At 39.3% G+C, this 15,469-nt stretch overlaps 1 protein-coding gene across 2 annotated transcripts in view; it reads right to left on the bottom strand.

Annotated features, from left to right (window-relative positions):
- The window catches only part of LOC114468235 (myosin-9-like), a 45,370-nt gene that overhangs the window by 25,513 nt on the left and 4,388 nt on the right, over positions 1-15,469 (bottom strand). For both annotated transcript variants that reach the window (XM_028455015.1, XM_028455014.1), the window contains exon 2: positions 3,211-3,542. In XM_028455015.1, the coding sequence (XP_028310816.1) occupies positions 3,211-3,537 (327 nt within the window). In that variant the 5' untranslated portion in view covers positions 3,538-3,542. The remainder of the gene's footprint in view (positions 1-3,210; positions 3,543-15,469) is intronic.

Here is a 15,469-nt window from a genome sequence, read left to right on the forward strand (position 1 = left end):
TGTTCCTGCACTTTTATGATAACAAAACCATCCTGAGCTTGACGTGTGCACTGAAAGTCAACACATGAAAAGACGAAACATGTTGGACTGCTTTGATTTCAATCAAAAGAAACGTATGAGCAAATTTAAGATTAATAAATTATAGAATACCTGCTTAAGTTGAGTTCAAAGTCAGTGTTGGGCTCTTTTTGTCCTGGATGTTAGATGATATATTACAACGATATGTTACATTGTTGGTAGTAAAAGTGGGAACTAAGTCAGCTCAGGGAAAACTTTGTTCTTTGAAGTGTTTATGTCAGCAATGCTCAAAAGAAGCAAATATACTAATCGACTTCTTTCACTTTCCCGAAAACATCTGTATATTGTATAAGAATAAAGTAAAATCACTTCTATGCATTTGTCTACAGGACTCCACATCCCACAATGCATTGAGCAAAACTTTACTGAAAATGTCAATAGGAGGGTTTAAAGTGGAGAACAAAAACTTTCGAGTTGAGTTGTCTATAATACAGTTTGAGACCTAATGAGTCGATTCTCTGTGATCTGCAAAGTAAATACAATTAGTATGCGACACAAATTGCACAATGTAAATGTGAAAAATCACACTGCTTTTAAAAATTCTATTTTTTTTGGGATCCAAGAGCTAAAAAGAATTCAACACCAAAGCTTTTGTCTGCTGATTAATGCAAACAGCTAGGATCCATGCAGGTGTGGTGGAGATTAAGCTCAAACAAAGCATTAAACTGGAGATTTAGGCATCTTTAACACCGTTAGTTTATAATTGGCTGATCCATTGGATTTGAACATGCAACCATTTCCAGGCTTTGTAAGGGTGTAATGTCAGTTTGAACTAACATCTGAAGAAATATTTCATAAAAGCAAAGGAAATAAAAAATGTTTCGCTACAAATTAATCTGATAAATAAGAAATTTTAAAGAAACATGAAATGAGTCAGAGGAACTTCAACCGTTATTAGATTTCCTGTGTATTATGAATACTTCATGGGAAAAATGCATTAGGCATCATTAACAAACACACTAAAACACTTATTCAGTGATGTGGCTTCCAGAAACTCGTGTGTGTTTAGCTTTAAGGAAAATAAACCCTGGCGGTGCAGGTTAGACCGCTTTAGACGCGTGGAGTCGTCTACTGAGCCACAACAGGTCGGGTACAGTTACAAAAATCCTGATATGTTGCAGAAAATGTAGTGTAAATAAAGCTCATTTAAATTGGTGTGTATGTAAACTATTTATGTGTGAAGACTAAAGCAGTCGTATCCAGAGCTGCTGCGGAACTCAGAGTTTCTCATGAGCTCTGATTTGTTAGCGATTATGTAATGTGAATCCTGCCCTGCTGCAGGTTAAAACTGCTGTTGGCCAACCCAACAAGTCGCTGCACTTGAACAAGGCTGACTCCTGCTCCACACCAGTATGGGAGGGTAAACTCTCTCCAAAGCCAGTGTTCACTCTAGGCTGAACTGGTTTCTGTGAATCCTAGCAAACGTTCCCACCTCGGTCTATCTGGACTCATATCTCCTCTGAATGCTGCAGTTTTCCCTGCATTCTTGAGCTGCCACCCCCCTTCCTCGCCTCGTACCAAGCATCTCCCCTGAGACATGGAGGACTGAAGATCCTGGAGCTGCAGAGGACTGTGTTGATATGACCGAGGTCACTCACTAATGGTCAGAGGAAGAAAATCACTTCCAGCTCAGAAAAATGAGGGTCACTAACGTTAACCATGGGAGCATAAACAGAAAGTTACAACATGGTTTACATTCCACGACCTTTTCTACACAACACTCTGGACTTTGGGGCCCTCCTCCTCCTCCAACATCTCCGCTCTGGATGCTTTTGTTTCTTAAAGTTTCCTGTTTATAAAATGTCTGCAAACTGATGATGGAGGAGTACGACGAAACGATAGCTTAAATAGACTTTCAGGGAAGCGACAGCTGACACACAGGGGGTTAAACAGAACAAACAGTGGCTGATTAGTGAAGCTGATCCTACAGACAGACTAATGTTGATCTATCATAACTGTGCTGCTGCACATCCATCACAAAAACATAAAATACTGTGATGTATATATGTGTTATACATACATTACAAAAAACTAGACATATGCATTGAGACAACACAAATCTTAACATGTACATTAAGACATACATATCTCAACAGACATCTAGACCTGCAACACTTAGTATCTAAAAGTATGTGTCTGACATCTGAACACATCTAGACATTAACATCTAGAAATGCACATCCCGACATCTAGACACACACCTAAACACAGATGTTCAGACATTAACATTTAGACAAAGAAATGTAGAAATGCATATCGACATCTCGACGCAAATCTATGTACGCACATCTATACACAGACATCTATACACACACTTCAAGTACATCAAGACTCAGGCCACTAAACAGAGACATCTAGACATTGACATCAAGACACACATATAGAGAGATCTAGACAAACACATTAAGACAACTCGACAAACATTAAGACATGCACAAATAGAAATTTAGATGTGGATGTCTAGACACACAAATCTAAACATTGCTGCTCAATCACATCGTTTGTAAAACACAAACATAAAAAAACTATCCTGGACACATTCTGTTCAAACTCCTCCCCTACAGCAGGAATCACACATCATACAAACAACCCGTCATAAGAACAGTTTCTTCCCCCAGGCTGTCACTCTGATGAACACTAAACAGTCAAAGAGTGTCAGACCAGTTGCTGTGAAATAAAGCTAAACTGTTACTGTGAATGTACATATATGTATATTATTTTAATTAAATGTTCATCTACGGACACTCTTCACTGTAAATACTGAAAAAGAAATGACCTCATATTTAGTTCATCATCCCTTTGCACTACTTACCACAGCACTATTATTCTATTCTATTATCTTATTATGTTATCCTAATTAGTCTTGTACAAATTAGTCTTTAACTCTTGTTTATACTTTTTTGTTGATTGTTATTATTTAATGTTTATGTTGTTCAGAGAGAGCAGAGTTCACCAAGTCAAATACCTTGTGTGTTTAACATAGATGGCCAATAAAGATGATTCTGATTCTATGAACTGTACTGGCGTACAAAAGGACTGCCCTCCAACATTATTTTGTGTAATGACAATAAAGATCTTGTCCTGGATTAATGTAGTTGTCGATGGAACCAAATGTGTTGGTTAAGCACTTACGTAGATGAGGCCTGAGTAGTATCTCTCCTTCAGGTTGTGCAGCACCGAGGCCTCGTTCAGGCACGTCAGCTCGGCCATGTCCTCCACCTTACTGAACTTGGGTGGGTTCATCTTCTGGATGTCGTCCTTGTTCACTCTGACCTTCTTGCCAGAGTCGGCCAGCTCCACCACGCACTCATCTCCGCGTTCCTCCTTCACCGAGCCGGCCTCAAAGCCATGACGCTCCGATGGGACCCACACCAGCTTCTTGGAAGCCCAGTCGGCCTGTGCCAGAGGGTTGTTGACCAGGTTCCGGTCCACGTACAGGAACTTGTCCGCGTCTGACATGGTGGCTGTTGGAGAGAGGAGAAGAAACAGTGTTTGCGATTAATAAAGGTGAAGGGTTGCAACATGGAAAACAGATCAAGAAAAAGAAGGCTTTGTCGGTTTCTCGAGGAAACCTCCAACAGGTTTACTCAGATGGGGAAAAAAATAAAACCTAAACTCTTGAGTTGTTTATAGATAGATTAGACATAAATGATAAAGATCACCCAATCAAGGCCTTGGGGGAGTCTCTAGCCAAGCAAAATCGACCGTCAGAATAGTAGTGTTACAAATGATACGTGGATACATTTAAGAATTATTTCACTGTACAATAAACTAAACAATTTCACCCACCGTTGACAACAGATGTGATCAAAAGAAGAAGCTATAAAATGCTTTGACTACATGAGAAGACATTAAAAGGGTTTAAACTAAATTAAGACAATAACATACACATTTGTTGGCGCTGTGCCAAGTTAAAACCCTTCTGGAAGATGGTAAACACAACCATAAATGACATATTGGACTATGCTAAACCAAATAATTGTGTTGTAATGTACCTGGGAAAAATTTCACATGCTGTACAAATAAGACAAATATCTCATTAAAATTTTATTGATAGCAAGCAAAAAAGCTATAACCAAAAACGAGTACAATGTCGTATCCCCAGAGAAAGAGCACTGGTATGAGATCATCTAAGACATCTATATGATGGAAAAGTTGATTTACCAACTAAAGCTTAAAACACACCCATAAAAAGAACTGGCAGAAGTGGACTGTTTACAAAGAAGCGATGCCAACAAAAAATAACAGGATTACTTGAAAATACACCCAGGATAGCCACTGAAAATGCTTTCCCTTTGTTAAATGATAGTTTCCTGTTTATTTAGATTGTTTTGTATTTATTTATTCATTTTATTTAACTAGTTTTATGTTGTATTTTATTTTATAACTTGTTCTTTTTTACATTAATAAGTTGTTTGTATGTTTTAAACTGCAAATAAAAACAAAAAAAAATGATCATTTACGCATTCATCTTCTGAACCTCTTATTTCTGTTCAGGGCGTGCCGGTGCCTACATCCAGCTCTCAGTGGTCTCTAGGTGGGGGGGACAGGACACCCTGGACAGGACACCAGTCCATCACAGGACTAAAACAGATAGACTGTGCTCACATACTCCCTTTCACTCCTACTGGCAATGTACAAACTCTAATTACCTCACATACATGCTTTTTTAATGTGAGTGGAAATACCCAGAGTACCTACACAAGCATGGAGAGAACATGCAAACCACACACAGAAGAGAGCCAAGTCTCCACCCTGGGGCATAAACCCAGGACCTTCTTACTGAGGCAAGAAAATCACAGGCCAAAAATCATTAGGTTACATATGAACTAACAAAACTAGCTCAGCAAATACCTCCACAGTCTACACTCCCCATGTTCTTCAGCTCATTGCTCTCAACCCAAGAAAAGAAACTGTAGATAAAGGAGTAGAAGCAGCTGTCGAGAGCTGATTTGTCTACTAAATAAACTGCAGCCCTTTGAGCTACAACTGAATGTGAACAAGTCGCTGCTCAACTAAAAACAACATATTTCAAAGTCTGACAATTTGTTTTGAAACCTTGCCCTGAGTACAGTATTATTCCATAAACAAACTAAATAATGCTGCAGCTTCTTTGGCGTGTCATTTAAAAGTTTTGTGTTGTGCATTGACTCTAGTTTAATTGGCTCTGACTTTTAAAAGTCCTAAAACCAGTGGGTTAAGTCCCATTAAAGCAGGGCGCATGATGGTTGGTGTGGTGAATTACAATACGTTCAGCTTAATCTAATTTAAGACGTTTTAAATAATCAGTATGTTTTCCACTTTAACGTTGAAGCTCCTTGATCTTTAAAGTGTAGGATAGGTCTAACGTGCAGCTGCAGATGAATTACATCAGATGTAAGACCACAGAGGTCAAAATTTGATATCCACAATCATGACAACATCTAATTTATTAGTGCATTTGCAGGCGTCTTCGGGGAGAAGATGAAAAGCTGTGCAGTTATGTAAAACCATGGTGGCTTTAAACCAAACCAGACCTCTGTGATCCCTTCATCTCTGAGGAATGTAAAGGTCACTGCTGACGGGATGAGACGCAGGAAGAGTCGGTTCACGTCAGGATGGCCGCACATAAAACACTGACTGTCAAACACAGCTCTGCATTAGTTCTTGGCAAACTGCTGCCAAAAGTCTTAATTTCTCCAGCTGGCCAGACGACACGTGGATGAGATCACAGAGAGGTAGGTCTGAGTTTGCCTGGTGTGTTTACCATCATTCATACAGGCTGGCCTTGGGTCGACTGTGGGAGATCTAGAAAAAGCTACATGAAATACCGTGGACTGACAAAGTTATTTATAGCACATTATCCCTGCAAACATAGTTAGATAATCTGAAGTCAGGAAGGATAAAATTAAGCTTATTTCAAATTTTTTTTCTCGGTCAGAGGGAAGGCACTGTACCTTAAGATGTAAGAAAAGCACAATATGTTGAAGGTACCGACAAATCAACAAGAAATCACATGTGAAGGCTTTTATGTCCTTTAGAAACTTTTCACTTTGTTCTGTTTTGTTCATCTCTCTTCTTGTTCTCTACACGCCTTCTGAGCACAAATTTGAGTCTCGAAGACCAAATGTGGTACATTTTGTGCACCCCCCCCACCAACAACACAAAATGAGAATAAAAATATACGAAAACAGTGCGTTTACGTTGGCTCATAACGGCTTTCTTTGATTTTCCTCTTATTTTAGGCCTTTGTCATGATTTTCTCCACATTTGCTGGTGTATTTTTTTTTAATCATTACTACGGACAACACAATGATGTGTGTTGGAGCTACTTTGGACGCATCTAAAGCTGTAATTGTGTGTTCTTGTGGTGCAGCAGAGCAGCCAGCAGTGACGTCAGTACAAGAGTCTGAAGAGAGCAAGATGGCGGCGACCGTATCTCTCGGACGACCACATTTTTCTTACTCTTGGCTGTTTAAAAAAATGTTACCCAACAAAACCTTGAATATTATGTGATCTTTTGAGTGAGTTTGCGGTTAGAATACACTTCACTACTACTCTTTAAATACAGGACGAACTATAACAGCACAAAGCAACCAGTACCAATATCCTGCACTAAATCTGACAATTTGATTGTTTAAGAAGTCGCTCCGCCCCCGTCTTAATCAGTGCCCAAATTACTGAGTGAGAGGAGGCGTTAGTTTCACCTTCCTGGGAAATGTTTTAATAAAAGCATCATTGCAGACCAAAACGATTCAGAGTCAAGTTGTCCAACAAGCTCCAAAACTTAAGTCAACCTACTTTATGAAACAGCCATGAATGTGTGATTATGTACACAGAAGACAAACCTTTGTTGTGCTTAAAAAGCAACAATAGAGGAGGAGAAAAGACAAACACGTTCAAACTTCTGATGAATGGAAATGAGCCAAAACACCAACCTTCAAAGCAACCTTCAGAGTTTTTATGTGACATGAACGCATAAAAGCAAAGTTAAAAGCTGCTGCTAATACATCTGGGTGAGCACTTAAGCAGCATTTTTTGCCGAGGGTGTGCTGGTTTTTATTGGAGGTGCTGCAAAACCAGCAGAACCAGTATGGAGTGAGAAGAAGAGTGTGCTCGAGGTAAATCAGCGTAGACAAAATGTGCAATTAGCCCAATGCATTATGCTTTCACTGACACTGCTGCCCTAGACTTTACATCTCAATTATCATTCCAACACAGTAAGGGTGGGACACCATTTTTCCCAGCAGCACTGGGGGAGTGGGGGTCGATTGGACACCATTTCCCACTCCCTGGGCTGGCAGGCTTTTTTGTGTGCGTGTGTCAAACATTAAGAAACTCCCAGCAGGTCAAGTACAGAATGTGCACTCTTCATTGTGTAAAAACCATCGAGATATCAGCACTTCATGGGACCACGAGGGTCCAATGGGACGCCATTCTGTCGCCAAGTTCTCAGGCTTATCATGACAACACTCCTCTACCGCACCCGGTTAAAACAGCCATTTGTTCTTCATTGTTTTTTCCTCGTTTGTAAAGATATTGACTCCATTAAAGACTATTTATTCAACAGGAACAGGATTGTGAAGGAAGTGCCAGTGATCGCTTTGTTTGCGAGGGACATGAAAGTTCAATGTGGTTGCAAAACACAATCGTTTTGGTCACCGTCTTTGTTCTCTGAGGAAACTCAATGACAGCGAAACACGACGACCTGTTCAGTAGAGCTGGTTATTGATTTAGATGAACTAAATCCATTTGATTAAAATTCAGTTTGTTTTTTAATTTGGTTATGGGTATTTTAGTCATAGTACCAATTTCAGTTGAATATGGAAAAGATTGAAAAGAATAGAAAATGTTTATCAATTAGGAATAGAGCCTACAGCACTGCATTACACATGGTAGAACAGATGTGTTATAAATCAATATTGGGCCATTTAAAGGAAAAATTGATTCAATTAATCAATTGATTTCTTAAACCCAGCCCTACAATATGTCTAATGTTATAGTCTAAAGATTATCAGATTGGGATACAACTCTTCCGCATTTCCTTATCCATCACCTGAAAAGCAACCATGTGAACTACATCCTTTGGATGGAATATGAAACATTGCTTATAGGCAGTAAAATTTAAAAAACAACCAATCTTACAGTACATTTAAGGAGTTTAAACTGTTGATTGCTGCGATTTTTTAAAACTATTTTCATCTTTTCCGATGCAATTATCTACAGTAATCTACAACTTACTACTGCTTAAGTGCCAACTTTAACAGGAGTTTGTGTGTTTAATTTGTCGCATAAAACAACAGTGACTTCAAAGTGACCACGAACAGAGTTCACAGCAGCCTCTTGAGGAAAGTGGCGTATAACAGTGGTCTTGTCCGTTCAGGCGCATTAACCCTGATCTGTGAGAAAGAAAACAGAGGCAGAGTTATTCTTCTTGTGACCTCTGCCTCTCCATTGCCTGCCGTCTGGCTGTGCTACAGCTGACGTCCATCATCGCACACCCACCGGCTCATCTCCTGAAAAACCGAGCCCATCCTGTAACGGAACGTGTGGTGAATTAGTCCCACTCTGGCTCTCAGCTGGCTACAAATGTCCTCCTCTTCCTTGGGTCACCCCGGCCTCCCCTCCTCCTCCTCATCCTTGCTTTGCTGGTGTTTATCCAGTCTTCTCAGGGTCACATTCCTCATACTCGCCCTCTATCAGTGAGCAAAGGCATTCCACACATTTCAGTGCTCTGTCCTTGATGCCTCCCCCTCCCTACATCTTTGTCAGACCTATTTTCTGGTCACTCTTCCTGTTTTTCTCTCCTTATTTAGTACCTTCACATCATGTCAGTATGTCACATCTGCATTCAGGGCTTTTGATTAGGATGGTTAAACGGAGCAAACCGAAAGACCTCTTCCTTCCTATACAGCAACGATTATTCAGTGTGGTCCATGTGGTCTGGTTCACTGAGCCTGGACCTGCTCCACTGCACTCAGATCAGTTAGAGCCATTGGTTTTTACATATGAGCACCGACTAAATAAAATCTCGGAAACTTTGTGGCTCCACCCACAACAAAACCAACAAGAGCTGATCGACAACCAAGCCCACCAATCACAATCGAGCAGTTAAGCACACCGGTGTATTCATACGGGTATCAACAGTAGGTAAATAAGAGAGCGTGTTTGCATCATGAATGTATAACCCATCTGTTTTGCAAGTGCATGTAATTTGATGCTGGCTTCATCAACATCATGAGCAGTTGACCTTATTTGGAGATCCATGATGAAACATGCAACCTTGTTCAAACAGAGTCCGCCATGCAGTAATTTGGATTAATTATTAATTTAAACCAAGTGAAAGCAGGAAAAAAAGAAGCTGTTGACGTGCTCCACCATCGGTTTGACACAGATAACTCAGTGACACACTTCAAACTTTCTCTCCAGAGAGCAGAAAGAGGACAGAAATGACTCCGACGGCTATTCTGGTTTGACAAGTGCCATTCTTCATGTAGACTGGAGGGAATAAAGACCTTGTGGCAGCCACTCGCTCGTCTTCTCCTTACAAAGCTTTAGTAATGCACAGATGTTGTTTGGGACTAAACCGTAAAGAATACACAAAACCTCTGCAGTGTTTAAGAAGGTTTGTGATGTTGAAACTCTTATCTGTTCTGTTGAGGTATACGTTTCCCTCTAACAAGGATAATCATTAACTGAAACAGAGCAAGACACGCTCTGAAATCTGAATCTGACAGAATAAAATACAGAAAACAAGGACTTCTGGACAAACATGCAGCCACAGAAAGTCTCATTTGTTTCCAGGTTCTTTTAAAAGGAGAGCGTTGGTCATTCAGACTCTTTCATTCCTTTCCACCCCAGTGACTCTCCCTGAGTTACTGTAAAAACCAAGAGTCGTGACAACCGCTGCCATTTTCAGTCGATGCCTGCTGCCTCATTGGCTTAAGACGATCTTTGCACCAGATGTTTATTGTTATTAGAACTGCAGCCGAGTCAATACTTTGCACAAACTGCATCTTATCATCATGTACAGGTCTGCTCGTACTCCTTCTGGACGACCGACACCCTCCACTGAATTACCAGAGCCCCGTCAAACAGCCACTGACAGATTTATTATTTCCATGGTGGAAAATGTCAACGAGCTCACAGACAATTTGGCATCTTTGCAAACTCAGAGTCTGAGATTACCTAATAAAATTCAATTTCCTGTCTATCGTTTTATATAGGCCACTCTTCTGCAGAGAAGCTCCTTAAATTGGTACAAATCTCAGTTTGGACAGAAACAAACACTTGGTGAATTAGCTTGTGAGGAAGCACAAGATGTTTGAAGGGTGCTTCAGTGCAGTTTTTAAGGGTTTAGTGCATGTCATACAGCCATTTCCATTTCAGGAGGTCAACTCCATCATATGACCTCATAATACGACAATTTTATGCACAAAAATTGACATTTCCATCTGCTTGCTCACCCATTTTACAATTAAAAATTACATGCAAATGTGTGATTTTGTCCCAAACTTCAACACGAGGGCATATTCACTGTCATATTGCAATATCCGATTGATTTTGTTTTTAAAAAAATACAAAATAATATTACCAAATATTGTAATTTCCCTTTTACGATGCGAGTTTCAGAACATTTCAAGCTTTCCACAGTGGAAACGCTTCTTGAATTTTAAATTTGTGCTTGTACATTTAGGCTCTGGTGTCACAGCAGAGAGTAGATTCAGAATTTAGTTTTAAAATATTTATACAATCTGATTGTAAATGGTTACAACAAAACTGCCACCACAGTAGTGTTATTTAAATCCAAAGCTTTTATACAATGTCACACCATTTAAAAGATTACTAGACATGATTAAACTGCATAAGGAAATAGATTTCTACGAACCTGAAATGCAAAAGAACTTTGTTAGAGAACGCTGTAACTAAATGAGAGCAGGTGATTGCTGCACCCTAAAGTCATTACAGTCTCACCCGTTTCCTCTCAGAGAGAGAAGGGTGGGTAGAGGAGAAGGAGCAAGGCAAAGAGGAAATGACAAACTCTGAAAACTATTTTGCCATTTGTGGAGCTTATTGAGTGCAAGTATTTTAAGGGAGGAATGATGGCGCTTTCCCCAAGTACGGAGACGTAAATTAAACCCTCGTTGGAAAACAAGCGTGCCACATGACGGATCCCCATCACTTTCCACGCTGCTTTTCACATTCCTGCCCCAAGCAGGATCCTGTTTCACCGCACCGTGAGGCGTTCGCTGCCATCCTGCACATGCTCAGCCTTATGAGGCCCTCAGGACGTCACCTACAGCAGAGGCTCCCAGGATTTACTGGAGAGTCAGACTACCAGCAGAGAAGTGCTGCTCCATCGATTCGGAAATGTGATGAGGATGTTAACCCCCCCAAAAAAAAAAAAAAAAAAAACAGGCTACAATTGATTGATTGGCTCCTTTAAGCTCCTTTAGCAGAACACAAAGATTAGATTTTACACGTCAAGCAAAACCTAAGTGTTTTAGGATATTTCAATCAATTTCAAGTTATTTTTATTTGCTGTATTTAAGTACATTTAGTAGAAGACAAATATTAAACATATGCAGAAGATAAAGGAACTTATTTGAACAAATGGAAGTTATTTTACAATTTTTGGCCCATTTAAACTTGTATCAACACCAACTTATATTTTAGGTTATTTCAGCCTATTTTGGCTTCTTTAGCAGAGGACAAAGACTACATATATACGATGAAGAAACATACACTTTTTTACATTTATTTTAAGCTATTTCACCCGATTTACCAAAATTCTGTTTAGACTTTTCGCTTAATCAACCTATTTTAGGATATTCGGACTCATTTTACCTTATTTAACCTATAGTAAACTGAATTTTTCATATCAGATTTCATTCCTCCAACAATTGGAACATTAACTGCCATTCTTTTTGGTGAAAGGCAAAAAGAAAAAAAATAATTACGCATGGCCAAACAAGCTACAATTACTGCTAGTACACACTAGATCAGTGGTCACCCACATGGCTTTAATATGAGCTTACTGATGAAAATACCAAACAATTACTCAAAAAAGACAGGATTAGGACCCACGGTTTGGGGAAGAGTTCACTAAGGTAATAAAAAAACATTGGTAAAGCAGTATTTAGATTAAGACGTGTCCTGTGCTTGTACTTGTTTTGAAATTCTAAATTAAACAAGCTATCAGAAATGTATGAACTATTAAACATTGGCTTATTAAATAATAAAACAATCCTTTTCAGTAGTTTGGCTTCAGTTAAGCATTTATTTAAGGCTTCATGTTGAAACCTGCGCAGTGTGGAGTGAAGATGGACAATCAGACCAACGGGCACTGGTTTAAACACTTCCATGTTTGTCAATCAGTAAAAGGAAAACCAGCAATCTAACCAATCCCAGCAGCAGTTCATCCCAGCAGTATTGACTGTGTTAATATACGAGCGGTTACATAAGGCCTGTAACTCGCAGTGGAAGAATGCAGAAGGGAGTAAAGAGTTCACATTTTCTGCTCGTCAGTGATGATTTGTCTTTGGAGAAATGCTGCTGTGACACAGATTAGTCTGATTCCAATCTACAATCCCACCTTTGTGCCCTCGACGCTCCTTCCACGTTCCAGTCTGTCCTACCGTTCCCCTCTACATCATTTTATGGCTCTTTGAACCTTGTTGCTTCTTATCTCCACTAGGGACACTCCCTTTTAGAGCCTCAATCTACACAAAGCAGCCTTAACATCTCATCAAACCCAGTTTGAGAAACACAACGCCCGTCCGACAACATCTGGAATGTGGTCCCATGCGTATTACCATGAGAATGAATGAAGCAAAGGAATGATGAGATAAAATGACAAGAAATCCCATATCTACATTCACAATTCATTATTTTAAGGTACTACTCCATAAGAATTCAGTTTCTCACACTGGTATGGAAATTTTCAGGTTGAAACCAAGTCTTAACTTTTACTTATACATTTTAACTTTTGAAACTCAAATTTGAAGTTGTTCACATGCTGCACGCCTCACAGAAGAACTCAACCATACATTCAGTGGGAGGTTGAATTACCCAACCTGGGGCAAAGTAGACTGTTTGCAGAGGGTGGAAAGAAAATGTAAAAATCTAACGCTTCATACAAACAATGGAGGTTAATAGTTAATGCTAAAACTTTGAGATATTGCTAATATATACAGTCACAATAACTCTTATTGTATATTTCATAGGCAGTTTGGCTGTTAGCTGCTGGTTTAAACCTGTGTGCAATTGTTGGTCACTCCTCGAGTCGACTCACGAAGACTATCATTAAACGCGCGCACACACAATCTCTGTCACTTTCAGTTCATGACTGATCTTTGTCCTCAAGAGAAAAACTTTCCCCTGAGAGTTGTGCTTCAAAAGTAAAACGTTTGCACTTGTTTTAACTTCGATCTGCATCTCTTCCTGCTCACTCTGCCCTGAGTAAGAGCTACATGCTCACAGAAACAAACTACAGCTGATAGTACCACATTATTCCAACTAATCACAGCTTTACATTTCCATAGCTAGCTGAAATTGTGGAACAACTGTGTATTTCAAAGATTTGTAATAGATGCATTCGTAGAGCCTCAGATTTTCCTTGATTCTGTTTCATCACCTTTCCCTATTTATGTCTTTACTGGCTAATAAACTTCTCAAAATCATGCCAAAAATGCCTAATTGACTAAAAAAACCCTAAACTGACAGAAAGTAGTAGCAGTATTGGTCATTTTATTTAAAGTCATGAACCAGAGAAGTGCAGTTCCTCCTGAGCCTAAAAAAAAAAAGTTCAAAGTCCTTCCCTCGAGCTCAACCCCCAACGATTCTTTCTGTCTTTGCATTGCCACAGTGTGTGCAGTCATTTCCTGCTATTGTTTGGCTGCTACAGGTGCTGTGAGAGGAAAAGGACGAGGGTGACAACAACACCCTGCAGGTCACTGTGAAATGCCTGAGGAGGCGGACGAGGAAACCTGAGACACAATCTGAGAAATGTTCAAAGAGCTATAGCATGGAAGGAAAAGTTCTGCAAATCTGGTCATTATAGAACTTTACAAATAATTTTACTTTTGTTTGAACTCTCAACGTTAAAACTTGATGTTAATCTGACCAGCTTGGTTTTAAATTACCTCTGCATTATTCATTTTGTTCTATTTTGCAGCATAAAGTACAAGTTAAAAAAAACAAAAACAAAACTGGTTTTACTCTTGACTTAATTGAAAATGTAAAAAAAACCCACTCATTTTAAAATCCTAAACCCCTCCAAATTTGATTTCATGTTTATTTTTACATATCAAAATAAATATCTCACCATAATCAAACATTTCCCTCCAGTTTCTCAAATTTTAATATCTAAAATTTTAAATCAGACTAAAATTTTCATGTTTTCTATTCTCTTATGCTCAAAACTTTGTCCATAAACACCAAACCAGCCTAAAGACCCAAAGGGGTCAAACGAGTGGAGTCACTGCCCTGTTAATGCTCTCATTTCTAATCAAAGTCCACAGATTGTCTGCAACATCAGCCGATGAGTTCAGACTGTGATGCTCTGAGAGTGAAGAACGGCCTGCTCCTGGCTGCACTTCATTTAGTGCTACCCCCCCCCCCTCGGGTGGGCCGTTTATGTTCTGTACGCTGCTGACACACCACAGACGGTATGCAGTAATCTCTGCAGGGGGCTCGACAGCAGGCTGTGAGCTAACAATGAGACGATCAGGCCTCCACAGTCGAAGGTTCCCATGCAATAACAGGAAATGACATAAGACGTGTGATTCTTCAGGAGGCGACTCATCAGAACACAAGTTAGTCTGAGAGAAGAGAAGTTAGAATTGGCAATCACATCTAAAAACTTATATGTGTCACAATGTGGAGTTTGTTATGGATTCAGATCATTTTATCCACTTTTCTTTAAAGAATTTAAAATAAAGTTGCACATTACACATCCCTATTTTATATATCTACGTAACATTGTATTCTAGGGGAGAACCGTGTTTCTTTAACAAACACTATGACTGTCAACATATTGTGCAAGATTACTATTGCAAAAACACTCTCATTAAAGTGTAAAGAGTAAAACCACATGGCCATTAGATTAATTTGTGAAAATACCCCAAAACTTCTGTCACTGTCTCCCTAAAGTGGTTAGATTATTTGAGTGAACTTTATTACCTGAGGTTTATTAAAAATGGTTTGTATTAAAAAATATATTTTTTACAATTTTTAGAAAGAATAAAAGCTGATGGACAAAAATTCTCTAAAAACTCTCGAAATACAAAAAATTACAAATATGATCGTCGATTTTGTTCAGATTGTTCATTAAAGTTGTTAAGTTCTGGCATTAAAACTAAGTGGTTCCCAAGTCTGGTTCTGAAGAGCTCCTGTCCTGCATGTTTTAGTT

Source organism: Gouania willdenowi, chromosome 8 (genome assembly GCF_900634775.1).
Source record: "Gouania willdenowi chromosome 8, fGouWil2.1, whole genome shotgun sequence".
NCBI classification, from domain to species: domain Eukaryota; kingdom Metazoa; phylum Chordata; class Actinopteri; order Blenniiformes; family Gobiesocidae; genus Gouania; species Gouania willdenowi.